The sequence below is a fragment of the Akebia trifoliata genome, chromosome 3 (assembly GCF_017979445.1).
Source record: "Akebia trifoliata isolate Shusen 1 chromosome 3, ASM1797944v1, whole genome shotgun sequence".
In the NCBI taxonomy this organism is placed as follows: Eukaryota; Viridiplantae; Streptophyta; class Magnoliopsida; order Ranunculales; family Lardizabalaceae; genus Akebia; species Akebia trifoliata.
In genome coordinates, this window is record NC_141377.1 from 32,170,271 (window position 1) to 32,188,432 (window position 18,162).

General features: G+C 33.7%; 1 protein-coding gene across 10 annotated transcripts; it reads left to right on the forward strand.

Annotated features, from left to right (window-relative positions):
* Nucleotides 1–6,854: 6,854 nt before the first annotated feature.
* Nucleotides 6,855–15,016, forward strand: LOC147406407 (protein FAR1-RELATED SEQUENCE 5-like). Of its 10 annotated transcripts, none has more exons than XR_015176449.1 (5): nt 6,855–7,938; nt 11,429–13,666; nt 13,775–13,916; nt 14,569–14,611; nt 14,727–15,015. XR_015176449.1 is itself a non-coding variant. In XM_086434420.1 (4 exons), the coding sequence occupies exons 2-4, from the start codon at nt 8,220–8,222 to the stop codon at nt 13,823–13,825; spliced, it is 2,298 nt and encodes a 765-aa protein (XP_086290546.1). In that variant the 5' UTR covers nt 7,820–7,938; nt 8,075–8,219; the 3' UTR covers nt 13,826–14,108. The 10 variants fall into 10 exon arrangements, 2 of the variants coding, with proteins under 2 accessions (XP_086290545.1, XP_086290546.1); XR_015176451.1 differs by having other exon boundaries at nt 14,573–14,611; XR_015176448.1 differs by having other exon boundaries at nt 13,775–13,911.
* Nucleotides 15,017–18,162: the final 3,146 nt, after the last annotated feature.

An 18,162-nucleotide genomic window follows, 5' to 3' on the forward strand; every position in this document is an offset into this window, starting at 1 on the left:
ACCTCATTTTTTATCTAATCCCTTGCACGTATCTAAATTCAAGCATATTCTTTCACATTAAATAAAATGCAAACAAGATTTCATTAGATTGATAGGACATCACATGCTAGAATTCTTCCCTTATCTACTTTACATTAATGATGTGTAATACTTATACATCAGATTCAAGTTGTTGTTGACAAGTGATTGACATACCTTCTAAAGTATTCAAGTACATCTCAACTACCCAGCTTATCATACACCTGAACAAGTAATGTGATGACTTCTTCAGTTGGTTGGTTGGTTTGGTTGAGTTCTGATCTTCATATCTGGGCACCGTTCATTTACTTCTTCATTCATCTTCTTTCTATTTGAGTACTAACTTGATTGTGAGAGCATCCTTAATAGGCACCATATCGGGACCTTATCATTTTCTCATTCTTGTCTTCTATCGACCAGGGAGTGGTGAAAGCGTAGAGATCAACCGTCGTCAATAAAGAAAACTGTTTGTTAGATCAATATCAAGCCCTCCATCAAAAGAGGTCAACCATGTCAACATCAACAAAGGATGAAGCTCTTTAGATCAAGCCTACAATCAGAAGATAATTCTCATCTCGGGGAGTGAAAACCTAAAAAACTCTCCACTATGAGCAAGGAACCCTAGTCAATCAGAAGTCTACAACATCTAAATAAAAGATAATTTATATAAATAGTTATGTTTCCATGATCCAAGTGGATAGCTATGTCATTTGACCATCATATCAACCAACCTCTTGAACAACAATCATTAGAGTTTGGAAAAAGTGCTTAGCTTACTAAGTTGATTAAAGTTTGTGAACGTTGATACTTGATGTCACAATTTTGGTTCAAAACCTTCTTTCACCTGTTAATTTCTTATAAAAAATAATTTTATTTAGAGAAAGAGTATCATCACTAAAATTGAAAAGATTTCTGAATCCACGCGCATGCAACCACAATTCTTTATTTCTCTATATAATAACCAAGAAAAAAAGTAACCCCTACTTGATATGACCACTAATCATTGTAAATCAATACAAAGTAAAAATCAATAAAAACAAGGTGCTTGGTTGTTTCTCCAAAAGTTTGTCGTAATTTTTTATTAGACTTGTATTAAACAAAGTTCTGATATATTATGCATGCATTAATGTTATACTTTAGTATTTTTTTTTCTCTTTTTTTAAATTTTATTATTATTCTATTTTTTTTAATTCTTTTAATTTTTTTTCTACCATTATTTAAGTACAAAATGATTAATCCATATCCAACAATGGTCTAACCAAATTACTAACATTTTGATTTATCTCCAATTTGATTTCAAAATATTAGAAAATATGAAAAAGGAAATTTTTTTTGACACACCACGATACCTTGAGGGCCCTCCAAATTTTTGTGGGGCACCCATAAAAATTAAAAAAAAAATTATGGCCCTCCATGTCTAAGGGCACTCCAATAAAAATCTCTCTTTACTTTTAAATTATAATCTTAAACTATTGTATCTTCTCATTTGAAATAGTTATGACGATTCTTGTGACTCCAATTCATTGAATCTGACGATTTCAACTAGAATCAAATCTGTCATGTTCTTAGCGATTTCTAAAATCCTCTTCAAGATCTAGAATCAACCATCCATTATTTTCCTACAAATATTTCTACACCCTTGGTTAATCAAATTTTGAAAATGTGTAAAAATTTTGGTGTTTCTGCCCACGGATTCTTCGTCTGGGAAGATTATCGAATTTTATTCATAGCAAAGATAATCATTAAATTATTGTAAAAATCCTCTATAGTAATTAGCAATTTCTTTTACTTTAGAATTTTCTTTCTAAAATTATATTGTAATAGTGAAAATCAATGTGAAATGAAGTCTCGATTTTTCTAGATTATTTTTATGACTTATTTAGTTAATTTGATTTTAATATTTTTGTGTTGTTGGTTAGATTTTTTGATTGGTTCTACTTTAATCAGTTTTGCACATCATGTGCTCAATAAAATGCTTAAACGACTAAAATATTATTACTTATCAATTATTCATTCCACATTTTTTTTACTACTTGTTGTGACGTCCCTTAAGCACACAAATATTCGCTAAAATGTCTTCACAATCAAACAAACCAATACATGTTAATTTCAAAAAATAAAAATAAAAATGCAACAAACTTAAATTCCACATATTAATTGTATAGTATTGTTTTTGCAAAAATACGTTGATTTTCTAAACGTATTAAAGATGCAATCTCCGTTGCTTCATCGTCATCTGAACCACCTCAATGAAAGTCTCTCATAACGTCTAAATGGAGTTGTCATATTGGTCATTGAAAGTATGTTCCTCAAGTGGAGGAAGAAAAATAATAAGAACATGAAAAGACGAAATAATGTTTCCCATAACTTCTAAATGGAGACGTTGTATTGGTCATTGATGGTATGTCATTCAAGTGGAGGAAGAAGAACAATAAGAACATGAACAGATGAAAGAATAGCAACAAATAGACGAAGATGTACAATTAGAAGACCAAAAAAAGAATAAGCATATTTTCCTTTAAGGTCATTAAGAACATTTAATATTAAAGAATTTTAATAATAATATTGCATTATCTATTTGGTAGAATGGACAATTTGTGAGATGACTAGGACAACCACTTATTGCCAGTTATAGTAAGGGACTATAAATTTATTAATCCATGAAATTCAAATCTTGAATTTCTTGCTTGATTTCATACTATCCCTTACAAGTACGTACAACCTCGCACATAAGTTTGAAGTAGATTGACAACGTCAAAAAATACATACAACTGGAGACGACTATGACTTGGGTAATGTTTGATAATAAATAAATATTTATTTTCATTTAATAAGTAATTATTTAATTTTTAATCAATTTTTACTTGATACAACCTGCGAATAGAGATAAAACTATGATGTTGCTCAAAGAATTATTCCATAGCGGTCTGATAAATTACAACATTTTAATGAAGAGAAAAAAAAATATACAAGTTCCTATATCCAAAGCATAGGTCACTCACTTCATTAAAAGATAAGGAGGACTACAATGACAATGTAGATAAAGACAATAAATATAAACATTCTATTAACGAAGACAATGAAAGAAATAATGATAATGAAATGTTGAATGTTTGTATGACTCAATTTAATTTAAGAATATAAAGGGCCAATATTTTGATTAATGTTTATTCCACTCATTTTAATTTAAAAATGTATGAGATACCAATGTTTTGGTTTATGAATGTTTGTATGAATCAATTTAATTTGAGACTATGAAAGTTGTTAATGTTTTGATCATTGATGAATATGTTTAATTTGAGAATGTAAGGGTTTAAAATACTACCATATGTTTTGATCCACCATGTCAAGAATAATCATTCGACATGCATAGAGTCATGCTACTCTTGTTTTGCTTGGATTGTGATAACTTGTACTTTATGGACTGAGCATACTCAAAAGTAGACAATCCCCTTTTTCGTACTTGATACAACTTTTGAAGTTTTTTTTAACTGCACTTGACCGTATTTTACTCATTGAAGACACATATGGTATACCCCTTGTAGACACCTTTTGAACAAGTTCAACCAAATAAGTCATAATAGGATTAACAAGTTTTTTCATCTTCTTAAAGATTTGAGTTCGTTGATCTTGATTTGCTTCTTCATACTTTTTTTAAACATCTGAATTTCACTTATACTCAAATCACTATTTGAGATATATGCAACTACTAGGGACAGTTGTTTCCAAAAATGATGAATACTTGATAAAGGGATATGTTAACCTTCATGAGCAAATTGGACTAGATCATGGGCACATGGTAAAATCGTGTATAAGTCAAATGATAGACCCACAAGAAATTGTACTTATTCCAATATCATCACATCGTTTCATCTCCTCACGGAATAAATCAAATTCTACAATACAAATACTCCCTCTCAAATTCTTCAACATTGTCAAATTATGACCATGCATTATATGGATTAGACTTGACTCAAATGTGTAAGAAATGCATCATAATATGATTGAGAATAAATTATTTAGTAATATCTATTAAGATATTCTAAATTAGGATTTATAGATAATTAAAATATTTATATTAGGTTAGTTTCTAATATCTTGGTTGGTGTAATCTTTATAAATACCCTAATAGGGTTCATGTATAATCATCTAAGAATTCTTAATAAAACTCATATTTCACATGGTATCAGAGCTTAAGTTTCACTGAGCACATCGATTCTGGTGCACCGTTATTTAGTAATGGCTGCCAGACCTAAATCCATTTTTTTTTAAACTTTATTATTGTTCTAGTTTTCTTCAATAAAAATCACACTTCCTTCCATATCTATACAAATCTCTTATATCGAAATATTCATTTTTTACGATCTCATTTTTTTTCTTAGCTAAAATCTCTCCAATTAGAGTTATTTTATTTAAATCGCATAATCCTTCTTTGTATACTCTTGGGAGAGATCATGACAAATCTGGTTTCGTAAGCCATCGGCTCCAATAGACTCAAAAGAGAAAAAAGAACGTGATGCGACAATGATGGACTTTACAAACAGGCGATGACCACTAAGAAGTACGATTGGATTTTGGACAATCTAATAGCATATTAATTGATGAGATCGAGAATATTCATTCAAAGTAATTGTATACTTTTTCTTCAAAAGACCCTGCAATTACGGGAGGATGTAACAAATGCATCTTATTATGATGCATGAGATACATTGTATCATTGTCAATGTATCTCGTAATAAAATGAAGGTTGAAGGTGGTGATTGAAAATAAAATATTTAGTAGTAGATTAAGATATTCTAAATTAGGTATTATAGGTAATTAATATACCTATATTAAGTTAGTTTCTAATATCTTGGTTGATGTAATCTCTATAAATACCCTAATAGGGTTTATGTAATAATCATCCAAGAGTTCTCAATAAACTCAAATTTCTTGTTTTGATATCAAGTTATGTATTGTATCGATTGGTTGTGAAGTTGCACTACGATAGCAAAAAAATGCCTCTTTAATTTGGAGTGAGAAAAAACTTCACTCTGTTGCTTGTAGTATTTTAAAAAATGGTGTTCAAGTGTTATTTATACTTTATAAGAGAGCACTTTCGAATATTGATAGTAATCCATCTCAAGAGTTAAAAGTCAAATCCAAATATTATATCTCTGTAACTAAATGCACAAAATCAAACCATCGTGATAAGAATGATTCTCAGTCTATCTATTTTTTTTCAAAATAATGTTTACAATTGGCAATCACATTCCGTTATATGTGAAAACGACATAGAAAGTTGATTGCATCCGAAAATATCATTTCTATTGTATTCAACAAAGCCACTTTCCTATCACTTACAATAACTGATGGAAATACTTTTGAGTTAAGAGTATTCTTCTAACATTACAAAGTCCACATATAGTTTTACACCTTCTCTATATTTATAAATACAAAATCCACACTAAATGTTCTACTAGTTGATACAACCCCTACAATTTGTAATAAAAACATCGTGAATTTGTTTATTTCATAAGTGCAATCCATAAACAACAAATATGGGAAACATCTTGCTAGCTAAATGGGCTTAGGATCTACTCAAAATAGATTATTTGTACTATCATTCCTCTTATTCCATTCTACATACCCATGTTTATCGAAATTCTTCATCAAATGCTGCAACTACGTCTTTTCATCGAATTCGGTAACCTTGACTTTATGTCAAGCATTGTATATTGTCCTGATAATAGATGCATTAAAATTATTCATCTATTTCAATATGTTTAGGACTTCCTTAAGCTTCACACAACTATTGTTTATATCCTTCAAAATCTACAATTCTTCACTTGTAAGCCTCCCCATATTAGAGTGTCATTAAAAAATATTTGTTAATAGATAGTTATGTAATATCACATTGAAATTCAACGTTTCAGTAATTGTTTTCTAGAAATTTCACTCCTTTAAGTGAAAATAAACTATCACATAATTTCGTTCAGTTTGTTTACCAGTAGACTTCTTATCAATTTTTTTCTTACGATCTATCTCGCAATCAAAGTTGATTCTAAGGATCTTTCCCTAGTTGTTTGATTTTTTAATAACAATTGTTCCCATGATTTTTCCAATAAATTGACACCAATCAATAAGTTTATCATGAGAGTAAAATATCTATAATCAAATAACGCAGTGTTAGTTTTACATGTAAATGATATGCTAGAATGAAAAAAAATAATAACATGAGACTCAAATTAAATACATACCATATCACTGGTAAAAATGTTTCGTAACATAGAAATTTATATGTTTTGGGTTGAACTCTTATATATTAGAATTTGAAATCTACAATACATAAGTTTTGACAATAAAAATCCCAGAATATTTAAATATTTGAATTCTTATTTAAAAAATGAAGCAAATATGCAAAATTACATTGCATCATATTTAATTCACAAAGGAGAAGCAATATTGGACTGCATCCACTAGGAAAGTGAAGTATGACCTAAAAAATATTTCAAAAAATGGTTTGAAATTAATTTACTGATTTTTAATGGTTTACCATTGATGATTCGTCGATATTTCAGAAAAATATAAAAAAATTTGATGAGATTCTAATCCGATTATCAATGTTAAGCCTTGAAATTTTTGACATGTTGGGTCATTAAAGAAGACAATGTATTATAGATGGAGGAAAAATGAATGTAGAGTGGGGTAAGCTCAAACAAAAACAAAAAAGTTAAAAATTGATGCCGTTGTAGTATTGTGGCGTGTTAATATATAACATCCATATGTAAAATGGTTTTTACAAGATAGATATGCATGTTTCCTGGGTTCAAAAGTGGGTTCTCATTTTCGCCAAGTGGAGGAATAATGTCAAATCTGGACCGTTCATCTGATAAATCAATCCTGCACTGGCAACATGAAAATTGATCCTGGCAAATAGCCTGATTAGTCTCCTCATCCTCTCCTCTTCGTCGTAAACTTCAAACTTCAAAAAGAAAAACCTTCCTTTCTTCTTTAAACCCTAATTATTCAAACCTCTCTGGATTAAACCCTAGCCCTAATGGATTTTGATTATTCTCAAACTCGTAATTTTGGGTGAGTGCTCGCAAATCCTAATTCAATCCATCGTTCTAAACCCTAAATTGTCAATTGGACTTTTGTTCGATCAAGAACTTGCAGAGAATCTCCGATCTGATGTTTATTGGTTGGTTAGTTTTCTTTCATCTCCAAAGCTCTTGATTTTCAGAAACCTTGATTGCATTTGCAAGAATTAGGTTTGATTGGCTTTGCTTCAACTCTTCCAGAGATTTTCTTTCTTTCTTGTTATTTTGGTCCAATTTTTCAACTGCAATGTTCGTAGAATTATTGATTCTCTAGCTGATAACAATGAAAACCAAGAAATCCAATCGATCGACCGTACTGCCCACGACGCCCAATTCATCCAATCCCCCACCACAACCTCCACCTTACCATTTTGTTCCACAACACATCCCTTTCTACCCACCACCACATCACACTTGGTCTGCATTCCCTTGTGCTTGGCCAGTTCCTCCTCCGGGCCCACCACCATCGGGTTTCCCAATCCCGATACCGCCTCAAACCGCCCATCCATCGATTCCTCAATTGAACGGTAAGCCATCGTCATCGGGACCTCTGCCCCCACCGTATGGCTTGTGGCCCCCACCACCCGGTGCATTTCCTCCCCCACCTATGATGATGGGTCCGGTGATGCCGCCAATGACCACTAGTGCACAAGGTCCATCCATTACTGTTAGTGCATCGATGGACCTGCCCTCACAACCAGCCCCACCTTTGAGGAGGCGTCCGGTCACGCGGCGGTTGGCTGCACAGGATCGTGCCGCTAGTGCTGCAACAACACCAGACCCATCTTCTTCAGTGGCAAGTAAAGGATCTCAAACTCGGCGGGTCAAATCTAAGAAGGTGAATTTACTTTTTTTTTTTCTAGTTTTAAATTTCTTTGGTAAATGATGTTAGAATTATTCTAAACTCAAGTTATTTTTTTCTGCTCAAGTTTTTAAAGAGCTTTTGTGTACTTCAATTGCTTTACTTTGGGCAGGACATTTTATGGAGGTGTAAACCTCAAAAAAAATTAGAACAATGCGGGGAAAGGAAGTATGGCTATTTCTCGAGGTTTCAAAATTTAAGTATCTTAATTAACAAAGCTAGCCCATTCATTCCGAATCAGCCGTTGCATATATCGCATGCTTAAGGTTAGAAAAACAAAGTAACATCTCATAGTTTTGGCAGTCCTTTGGTTTAACATCATGTTTGCATGTGATGGAAATCGTCATGAACCCTTCATAAGCACTTGGTTTGCCCCTAGGTTCCTTGGAATTTTTTGTTTCTATGGCGTATTTGCCAATAAGGTCAAACACCATATCTACCCTAAGAGGGATGCTAAGCCTCTTCCCTCTCTCTAGAAAGAAACAGCTTATACTGAATTGTACTGATCCCTTTCATTCCATATAAGCCACATCGCTTTGAAGTATTACAATCTAACTTGTGTTAAGACCGGTAAGTCATCTGCTTGGAGGAATGTATGCAACATAGATTTGGTGTTTCAAGTGTTTCTTCATTAGAGTTTTTCCCATGGTTTAAAATATCGGAATGGATCGGTTGATACATGCATTGGTATTGGCCGAGACAGATACGAAACATTGAATTGAATGTTTCGGGAATGTATCAGTTTGTATCGAATGTATCGGACAATACCGAATCAATTTTTTCATTAACTGAAACATTCAATTGATACAATGTTTTAAACCTTGGTTTTTCCCTCATAATTCTAGGTATCTACTGCATGGTACTAACTTTTAATATATTTCAATGAAAAACATTTCCATTTCCAAGGGGACCGAGAGAACTATTACAGGATTAAATAATTATCAATTATGAATTATGTTTATAAATTAAGAATTATTATAGTGACTTAGACATGTATCAGGCCCTTACCATATAGTTTTTTTCAGGATAAGTAACACATTGTTATTAATATTGATAAAGTACTCATGGAGGGAGGAGGTTCCCTAAGAAAAGAATACTTAGGAAAGGGATTTTTGAAATGCAGTGGATGATTTCATTTAGACGAAGAAATTTTTAAGCATGCCCTTTTTTACCGAATGAATGGTTACATCATTGGCTTTTTATAACGAATGAGAAAAATGATTATCCACCTTCTAGCTAGCTTCCTAATGTACTCCAAAAGGTTCTTCAGAAGACATGGAACGGTCACTCATTACATGTTCCCTGAATAGTATTTCCAAAATCTCTTACTACCTCCAAGGGTCTCAAAAAGGTCTTGCTAGACATTTTGAAGCCCTTCATGAAATGATCTAAACTCTTATCACATTTAATTTTCAATAATTAGTACATTTGGATTTCCATGGTTTGATCATGTTCGTTTATTCAATCAGTTACATCTGATGATGGTGACATCTTAAGTGGAAAGTTCGGTCCATCTTGTGCTTGAATTTTTTTATTAATTTATGAAGCTTCACCACCACCTCCACCTCTACCTCCACCAACACCTTATCCCAAATATTTGAGGTCGGCTAAACAAATCTTGTTTGTCCATTTCACTTTGTCCAAAGTCAAGTCTTCTGTTATTGAAAGTGAGTCCAATATTCCTAATACCTTGCATGCTCTTAATTTATCCCAAGGAATACTATTTCATAATTGAAAGCAATAAAGAATGGAGCATGTCTTAAGTTGTATATAGTGTTCCTTACTGAACAAATCACACTCCCAAGTACTAAATGAAATATACTTCAAACATTCCTCTTAGGGATAGGGGGAGGGGATGAGATAACTCACAATTTCTGAGTGAAGGTACTTTCCCAAGATAGGCTCCACATAGTGTAGAGAACTTATGAGGAGGTAATTGTAAATCGGTAGATACCCGAGAATGAACAAATAGAAGTTTGACCGAGGCTTGTGTTGAACACAATGTCCTTAAGACAATTTTGTTCCCGCAACTTGGTGCACACGGATCAATGAACAATTGTCTCCCGGGATACAACGATCACACGTGTAGAGGCAGCACTATAATCTACACGTCTAGCGAACCGAACGCTACTGTTTGTACTCTCAAAAAATGCAAATGGAAAACAGAATGCTAGCACGTTTAAACAGCAAAGAAGAAGAAGAGAAAATTTTTAGTGAATAAAACTGAGGTCGAGATGACCTATTTATAGAAAATTAAGAGACAATGTGTCTCTTAGGAAAATGAATGTGCATGTGTGTCTCTTAAAAAGGACATGTGCATGTGTGTCTCTTAGAAAAAGAAAAAGACATGTACATGTGTGTCTCTTAAGAAACAACCCAAAGAAATCAAGGGAGGTATCCTAAACAGACCGAACAGGCACCCATGGTGTTCTAATGGACGGTGAGGGGTGTGTCCCTTCAAAAGAAAAAACGGATTTAAGCCCAGCCCAGCCCAGCCCAATACGAAAATTAGCAAAAGGGCCCGTCGTGCGCACCCACGTGAAGCCAAATTGACGAAATTTGCACCCCCCTGCGCGTGCCCGCACACGCATTAAGGATATTTTGGACCAATGGATCAAATCCTTCTTGAGCCCATGGGCCCCTTGTGCGCGTGCGTGGGCTTATCCAAGTCTCTCTCTCACATACACTTACATGATATAAGAAGTTCTATGTAAGAACTAGACAATTTTCTTATTCCTATCCGATGTGGGACTAAAGAGTTTCTTTTATAAACTCAATAATCTTATAAACCACATACAACAAACCATGGCTAATAGGAGTTCTTAGGAGCCGATTTGTCATTCACCCATAATGGATTTTTGACAACTTAAAACATGAAACTATTCTCTTCAATGAGATGAATAAGTTTCCAAGTGGTCCAGCCTCAAAAAACTAATGGGACCCACTTGAATCGTAGCTCAAATATCCCTACTTGGTCACAAAAATCTGGATAAAAAATGCAGATTTTTTTTTCAACAGTAATTACATCAGCCTATTTCATGTGGGATGAGGCTCGCACCAGCTTTATTTTCTCCCAAGTCACACAAGTGATCAAGTATGAGATGTTTTCATTACACGGGTGTACATGATTATGTTGCTGAAATGTTTACATTTGATATGTTGTTAATTTTTCTTTTTGATTATTGTACTTTCTGCAAACATAAAAGCTGATTGATGCACTCCCATCTCATATTAGGAATTATACCAATTTTGGATTAAACAAAATGTTAGTTCTTATACATATTCTGCTTCTTGTTAATTTTCTCCAGAGAATCAATGCTAAACATATAAACAGTTCCTTTTGTAGTCTTTCTCTTGAATGTGCTCCTTGCGATTCCAATGATTATTATGTTGCTATTTTGTGAGTACTCTCTTGACTGTCTTCCTCATATTACTAAGGGATACAATTTTGCTAATATGTGAATAGAGTAATGCTATGGAAGATAAAATCAGTCCTGATCAAGATAAATCAGAAGCCAATATAGTGGATGAGCAAGAATCTCTTAAAGAAGGTGTTAGCACAGCTGAAACCAGTGAAGGGGAAGAAAATAATGCACCCCTTCCTAAACTTGGCTCTGAACCATATGTCAGTTTGCGATTTGGTTCGGAAGACGAAGCATACGAATTTTATAATGCTTATGCTAAGGAGAAGGGATTCAGTATTCGGAAGAGTCATATACAACGCTCAAGAGTTGATCGTAGTGTGATTTCTAGGGAGTATGTCTGTGCAAATCAAGGGTTTCGATCACCTAATGACAGACGATATAAAGGCAAGGTTGTGCGACCTCGACGAGAAACAAGGGTAGATTGTCGAGCAGCTATGAGCATTAAAAAAAGATCTGGAAAGTGGGTTGTTGACCGGTTTCATAAAGAGCATAATCACGGGCTTGTTGATCCTGCTAAAGCGGAGAAACTTCGATCACATCGGAAAATTACGAGCACTACAAAATCAGTGATTGATGCACTCTATAAATGTAGAATTGGACCATCTAAAATTATTGATGTAATTACAAAAGCAGTATCTGGAGAAAATAGAGTTGAAATCACTGGTCTAGATCTTATGAAATATATGAAAAAAGAGAGAAAAAACAACATTGTAGTTGATTGCTATCGCATGCTTGAGTACTTTAAGGGAATGCAAGAAGTAGATCCCGGATTCTTTTATGCGATAGAAGTTGGTGAAAATCGGTCTATGAGGAGTATGTTTTGGGCTGATAGCAGGGCAAGAGAGGCATACAAGCAATTTGGTGATGTTTTGGTATTTGATACCATTTGCCAAACAAACAAAGATTTGTTTCCATTTGCTTCATTTACTGGAGTAAATCATCACAGACAGGCTGTATTAATTGGTTGTGGGTTGTTAGCAGATGAGACTGTGGAATCATTTATTTGGTTATTTGAAACCTTTCTTAGAGCTATGTCCAATCGATGCCCTACTTCTATAATTACAAATCAAGACAAAGCAATGATGGTCGCAGTAGAGAAGGTCTTTCCAAAAACAAGGCATCGATTTTGTATGTGGCACATAGAGAAAATTGAGTTAGAAAATTTGACTGATCTCTTTAGTGTGCACCCAGATTTTCAAACAGAATACCGAAATTGCATCTATGATAGTCGGAAGGCAGAGGAGTTCGAATCAGGTTGGAAGGCAATCCTTGCAAAGTACAATTTGAAGGAAAATAATTGGTTAAAAGGGATGTATGATCAACGCCATCATTGGGTACCATTGTACTTGAAGGATACATTTTTTGCGGGCATGACTACAACACGCCTAGGTCAGGGTTTGAACTATTTCGATGGGTTTTTGCATGAAGGAACACCAGTAAATGAGTTCGTTTCGCTGTATGAACAAGCAGTAAAGCGACGACGAGAGGAGGAAGCCGATGAAGATTTTCTGACCATGTATGCAAGTGCAGTTTCAACATCAAAAAATCTCATCGAAGAACAAGCGGCTAGGGTTTACACAAGGAATATGTTCACAGTGTTTGGCCAAGAATTTTTTGAAAGTTGTGGTTGCATTGCACGGAAAATCAGCAATGAAGAGCATACAAGTAAGTACTTGGTGGGCAAGTACAGTGATAAAGACGACCAAATGAATATAGTTACATTTAATTCGATTGATAGTAGTGCAAAGTGCAGTTGTCAGATGTTTGAGTTTGTGGGTATACTTTGCAAACATGTGCTTAAAGTATTTCAAGATGTAAATGTACTCGAGATTCCACCTAAATACATCTTAAAGCGGTGGACGATGAATGCTAGGTATGCCGGGTCGTGTAATGATGAAGTTGGAGGTACTTCTCAGGATCCAACCATGGCTAATGTTTGGACCTTGAAGGGCGCAGCTATAAAATTTGTAGAACTTGGGGCTACCTCGACGGAACGAACTAAAATTGCTGTCAACATCATTGAAGAGGGTTTGAAAAAACTTTCCCTTGTTAATATCCCTACATGTGCCTTACCTCCCGAAAATTTAGGTTGTGATAGTGTTCATCCAATGGAAAAGACAAATGATACAAATACAACCTTGTGTGACCCTCCACCTGTCAAAACGAAAGATCATCATTCATCCACTAAAATAAAATTGGGCATCAAACAGGTCCCAAAGAAGAAAAGGAAGTGCAGTACGTGCAAGAAAACAGGGCATTACACGAGTACATGTCCAAAGGTACACACTAAATTGTTTTGAACTCTGTTATTTGTTATTTGTGTGGTAAGCACCAACTTGTATGTGTTACTCATGCAATCATTTTTGGTTTTTCTTCTTTATTTGCAGGGATCTGTTAATCATTCCCATACTTCCACCAATGTTGCGGGCACTTGTTGATCAGTCCCAGCTGTACACTGTGTTTTGGGACCTTTTCATCAGCTCATGTCTTTTTTGGACCATAATTACCAGTCTCAGACTATGTAGTATGGTGCCGCTTTAATTTATATCCTCCGTTTCTAATCACTTGTACAATTTCCAATGGCAATATATTTTTAGGTTTTTTTTTTCATTTCATATTTGCTGTCTTCATCAGTACTTTTTTGTAAGCAGTCATTGGGAACCTACATGCACATTGTTTTTATATTTTTCATTCCCCTTCTAATGAGCTACAATTCATCCATTTTGTGTTCTTACCCCTTTTCCTTTTTTTTTTTGTTCTATACTGAAATCAAGAATCATTTACCCAGACACTTTAAAATGTATGTAGCACCCATCTTGGTCACTTCTATCTTCTATCCGGATGTGTCTGACTCACCTAGGGGTGACATTGCTTTTTGTAGTATAGTTTTGATTCTTTTTTTTTTTTTAATTTTTAATTTTTATGAGTAAGCTGGACTTGAACCCATGACCTCAAACTTGTTTTGCAATGTATCAAACCAACTGACGTATGGGACTAAGCCCCTTTTGATTCATTGTAACCAAGAATCAACCACTTCATCAAAGGTGAGATGAAAAAAGAAAAATTGGCCTATTTTCACTAAATTATCTGATTGTTCGCAAACCAATATCTTAACTGTTTGTGTCTTAGTTCATTATTTATTCCATCACATTGGTCTTAATTATTTACCCTTTTGTGACAGCTAGTTCGAGGAGGAAAAAGGGAAGAAATATCTGTAACTGCAGGTTGGACATCATGTCAAGCAACTAATCTATTTCCGAGTCTGATTTCGTCCATTGCTGTCTCAAAGCCTATCGAGAATTACAGCTTACAACTTTTATTGAACACAATTTTCTGCAGATTTAGAGGAAATGTATACATAGGCAAGGCAAGGTTGCGAAGGAGACTTTGTGAAGGCTCCTTGACAAGTGATTATCAATCAAGAAAACATTTTATTGTTCATCATAATCATCATCAACAAATCCTTATCTTGAAAATCTAGGGTTGACTGAATGAATTTTGTTCCTCCATTCAAAATTCTGTTTAAAGCAATTTCTTAAGTTAATTCAAATGTGTTCATAATCTGCTCTCATTTCCTAAGTACACATTATTTTTTCTCTCATTAATTGGATTGTGTTCATAGTTCAAGTTTATGTACTTTTATTTGTTTCCAAGGTTATGCAGCAAATTTGTTTCCGAAGTTGGGGGATATTCTAGGTTTGAAATTCAGCCCAGATATTCTAATTTTGGTAAAAAACATAACGAACTTCGATTCTAAGATATTATTATACGTTTTGGATTGTCTCATAATGGTCTGAAATGTCTCAAGCTTCAAAGAGTATTGGTTTTTCTCCTAATCAAACAATGTTTTTGAGATTTTTTTAAATATTGATGGGGAGTCCTGGGAATCCGACCAATATCTGGATATGTTGATAGAAACCCAAATCCCACGTCAACCAACCAAATAACTTTTACTCCCCAAATAATAAGAGAGCTGGTATTGGCACCCCACCTTTTACTTGTTATACTCCAATCTCTTAAATTATTTCACACCCCACGTAGAGTTTAAAAGATTGACATTACAAAACATGGTAATGGTACTCCAATTTTCATTTATTCTCAATCATTTGCTTGTTTTCTTTGTTTTTAATTGGAGTGTAATAAGTAAAAGTTGAGATGCAAATAGCAGCTCTTAATGATAAATGGAGAATGAAGCCTATTGAAGGATCTGTACCATCCAATCTAAAGTGACAAAGAAGAACAGCTTTCACATTTCACAGCCATCCAATTGTGTTTATCCTCACCAGATTTTCACCTCATCTTTTTCTCAAAATCCAGAATTAAATTCGATTCTTAGTGTGTATTTGGTAATACTTATGAAGTTTGAATGAAAGTGGTCCACCTTTAAAATTCAGACTTTACAAGTCCTTATTTCCATTTGTTTTGATTCAGATTTCAAACTTTAAAATCAAAATTTAGAAGTTTTGAACCAGTGATGTAGAGATGCTGGACGAAACCTCTGAAATCTGATTTTTTTTAATTCATAAAATACCTTCCTCATAACCTTGATTTCTATCACTTATAATTTTTTATATGAACTCTAAAACCTTTATTTTTAACTTTTCTATCTCTCCTTTCTTTTTTACCTCTCTTTCCTCTACAACTATGTTGTTAAAGTCTCTCTTCTTTCTCTCGTTTCGTATTTGAAAATCCCATATTTTTATACAAACCCTAAAATCCTATATTTTTCAACTATAAAATAAATGATTGTTTATTATTTAAGTATTACCTTGTTGGAATATAATTTCTCAAGTATAAATTCAAATTGAAAACAATACTTTTGGAGTGTTTGATGTGTTAGAAATCGAAATTAAATGTGTAAATAGTTTCATTATGCATAATATATTATTATTAAAATTACAAAAGTATAATATTGTCAAAATGGTCATTATGTTTTAAAATTCTATTTGTAACCGGAAACTTTTAAAAATGATAAACAAACAATTTTTTCAAAATAAGATTTCAGATTTCAGACTTTAGAAGTGTTACCAAAGATATTCCTAATCTATAAAGTGAACGATATGAAGATCTAATTGTCCACACGTCTAATGGAGAAAATGCATATTAATGAGGAATCAAAACCATGCATATTAATGAGGAATCAAAACCTTCTGATGGAAGGAAATTTTTAGTTTAATTGTATGTATTTTCAATAGATGGAATATTAACAAAAATGGAGAAAATGCAATCTTAACGACGAATCAAAACTTTCTAATGATGATGGTTGGTTGGAATAGAAGATTATTGGAGAGAATAATATTCACGCCGAATCTAAACAAAAAGACAACCCAAACAAAAGACAGATATAAAAATTTACAAATGCAGATAAAAGTATGGTTACATTTTCTTTGTTCAAGAAGGTTGCTGATCTTTGTGTTCTTTGTGATGTTGAAATCGCATTCATTGTCTTCTCTCCTGTTAGAAGAAGTTATTTGTTTGCCCATCAATCACTCAGTAGGTTTTGCAATAATGGAATGGATCCAGTTCTGAAGTATCTAATTTAGAACAATCTGTTAACTTGGATCTTATCTGCAGAGATGGTGAGATGAACAAAAGGGAGCTGAAGAAATAGAAAGAGAAGAAATGATTTTGGTGGTAATCGATGAATAATATGTAAGAATTCAACCATCCAGAGGAATTACCGACTATGGAAAATCGATTGCTAGAATTGAAGTGTAATGTGTTGAAGAGATTGGAAAATTTTAGTTGATCATCGAAAGCTATGGTTGTTGGGAATTACGACAATGAATTATTTGATTTTAAGATTAAATTTCAGGATAATCTTATATTTCTGAGTGGTGTTGTATGTGATGTGGATGGTAGATGACATAGTGAAATTCCAGAATGATTTTCCACTTCTGAAAATCTTTTGTGATGTTGTTAGAGTTGATCTTATAGTCATGATTTTTAAACTTGGTATCGCGTCTCGTCTCGTTCAGCTCCGATACCGTCTCGGACGAGTTTTCCGATACGTTTGAGACATCTCATGAGATAACTCAAAAAATTACACTCTGAGACGTAAAACTCGATCAAAAAATGACTTTGTGAGTTGGTCTCGTTCAGCTCTAATACCGAGTTAACTCGGGCGATACGTCTCGGTCTCGGACAAGTTTAAAAACCATGCTTACAATTGAATCCCATGATAATCTTATATTGTTTGATCATCTTCCACTTACGATTTGGAAATTTTTGTTTTTGTAATTATTTTTTCATTCTGAACATCAGATTCTTAAACCCAAAAGATTTCAATTTCCTCAAATATCTCACTTTCTTGTATGTTTGTCTCCAATCCAATTTTACTCTTGACTAGGATGAATGTGAAAGTTCTAAACCAATTTTAGTGCCAACTTAGCTAATTATAAGTAGGTAAGGTTTGAGGTGTATTGCCTATTGATTTTACGACCTAGGTTCAAATCCCATTGAACCCACCTCCGTTTTTGTTGATCACTAATCCCTTGCTTCCCTAACCTTCATTACATATTATTACCTGAAAATCACATTTATTACACTTTTGAGTCCTAAAATCACGGTCAGCGAATGTGATATTGGTGAAAAATGTGTGACATGTGTCTATGGTGTGAGTCGTGTGAGTGTCTTGCCATACGCTTATAATCCACACACATTACTTATAAGGCTGCGTATGCCCCAGAATAAAGAGGGGGGTGGGGGTTTGAATATCATTTTATTTTTATCAGGAGAAAATTTTGAGAATTCAACCAAAAGATTTCGATACATT

Bases quoted from the DNA above. Each gene is read 5' to 3' on its own strand.
- LOC147406407 (XM_086434419.1), top strand. From the start codon at position 7,384: ATGAAAACCAAGAAATCCAATCGATCGACCGTACTGCCCACGACGCCC. The intron at 7,939-11,428 runs GTGAATTTACTT...ATATGTGAATAG, and splicing joins GGCGGGTCAAATCTAAGAAG to AGTAATGCTATGGAAGATAA. The intron at 13,667-13,774 runs GTACACACTAAA...CTTTATTTGCAG, and splicing joins ACACGAGTACATGTCCAAAG to GGATCTGTTAATCATTCCCA.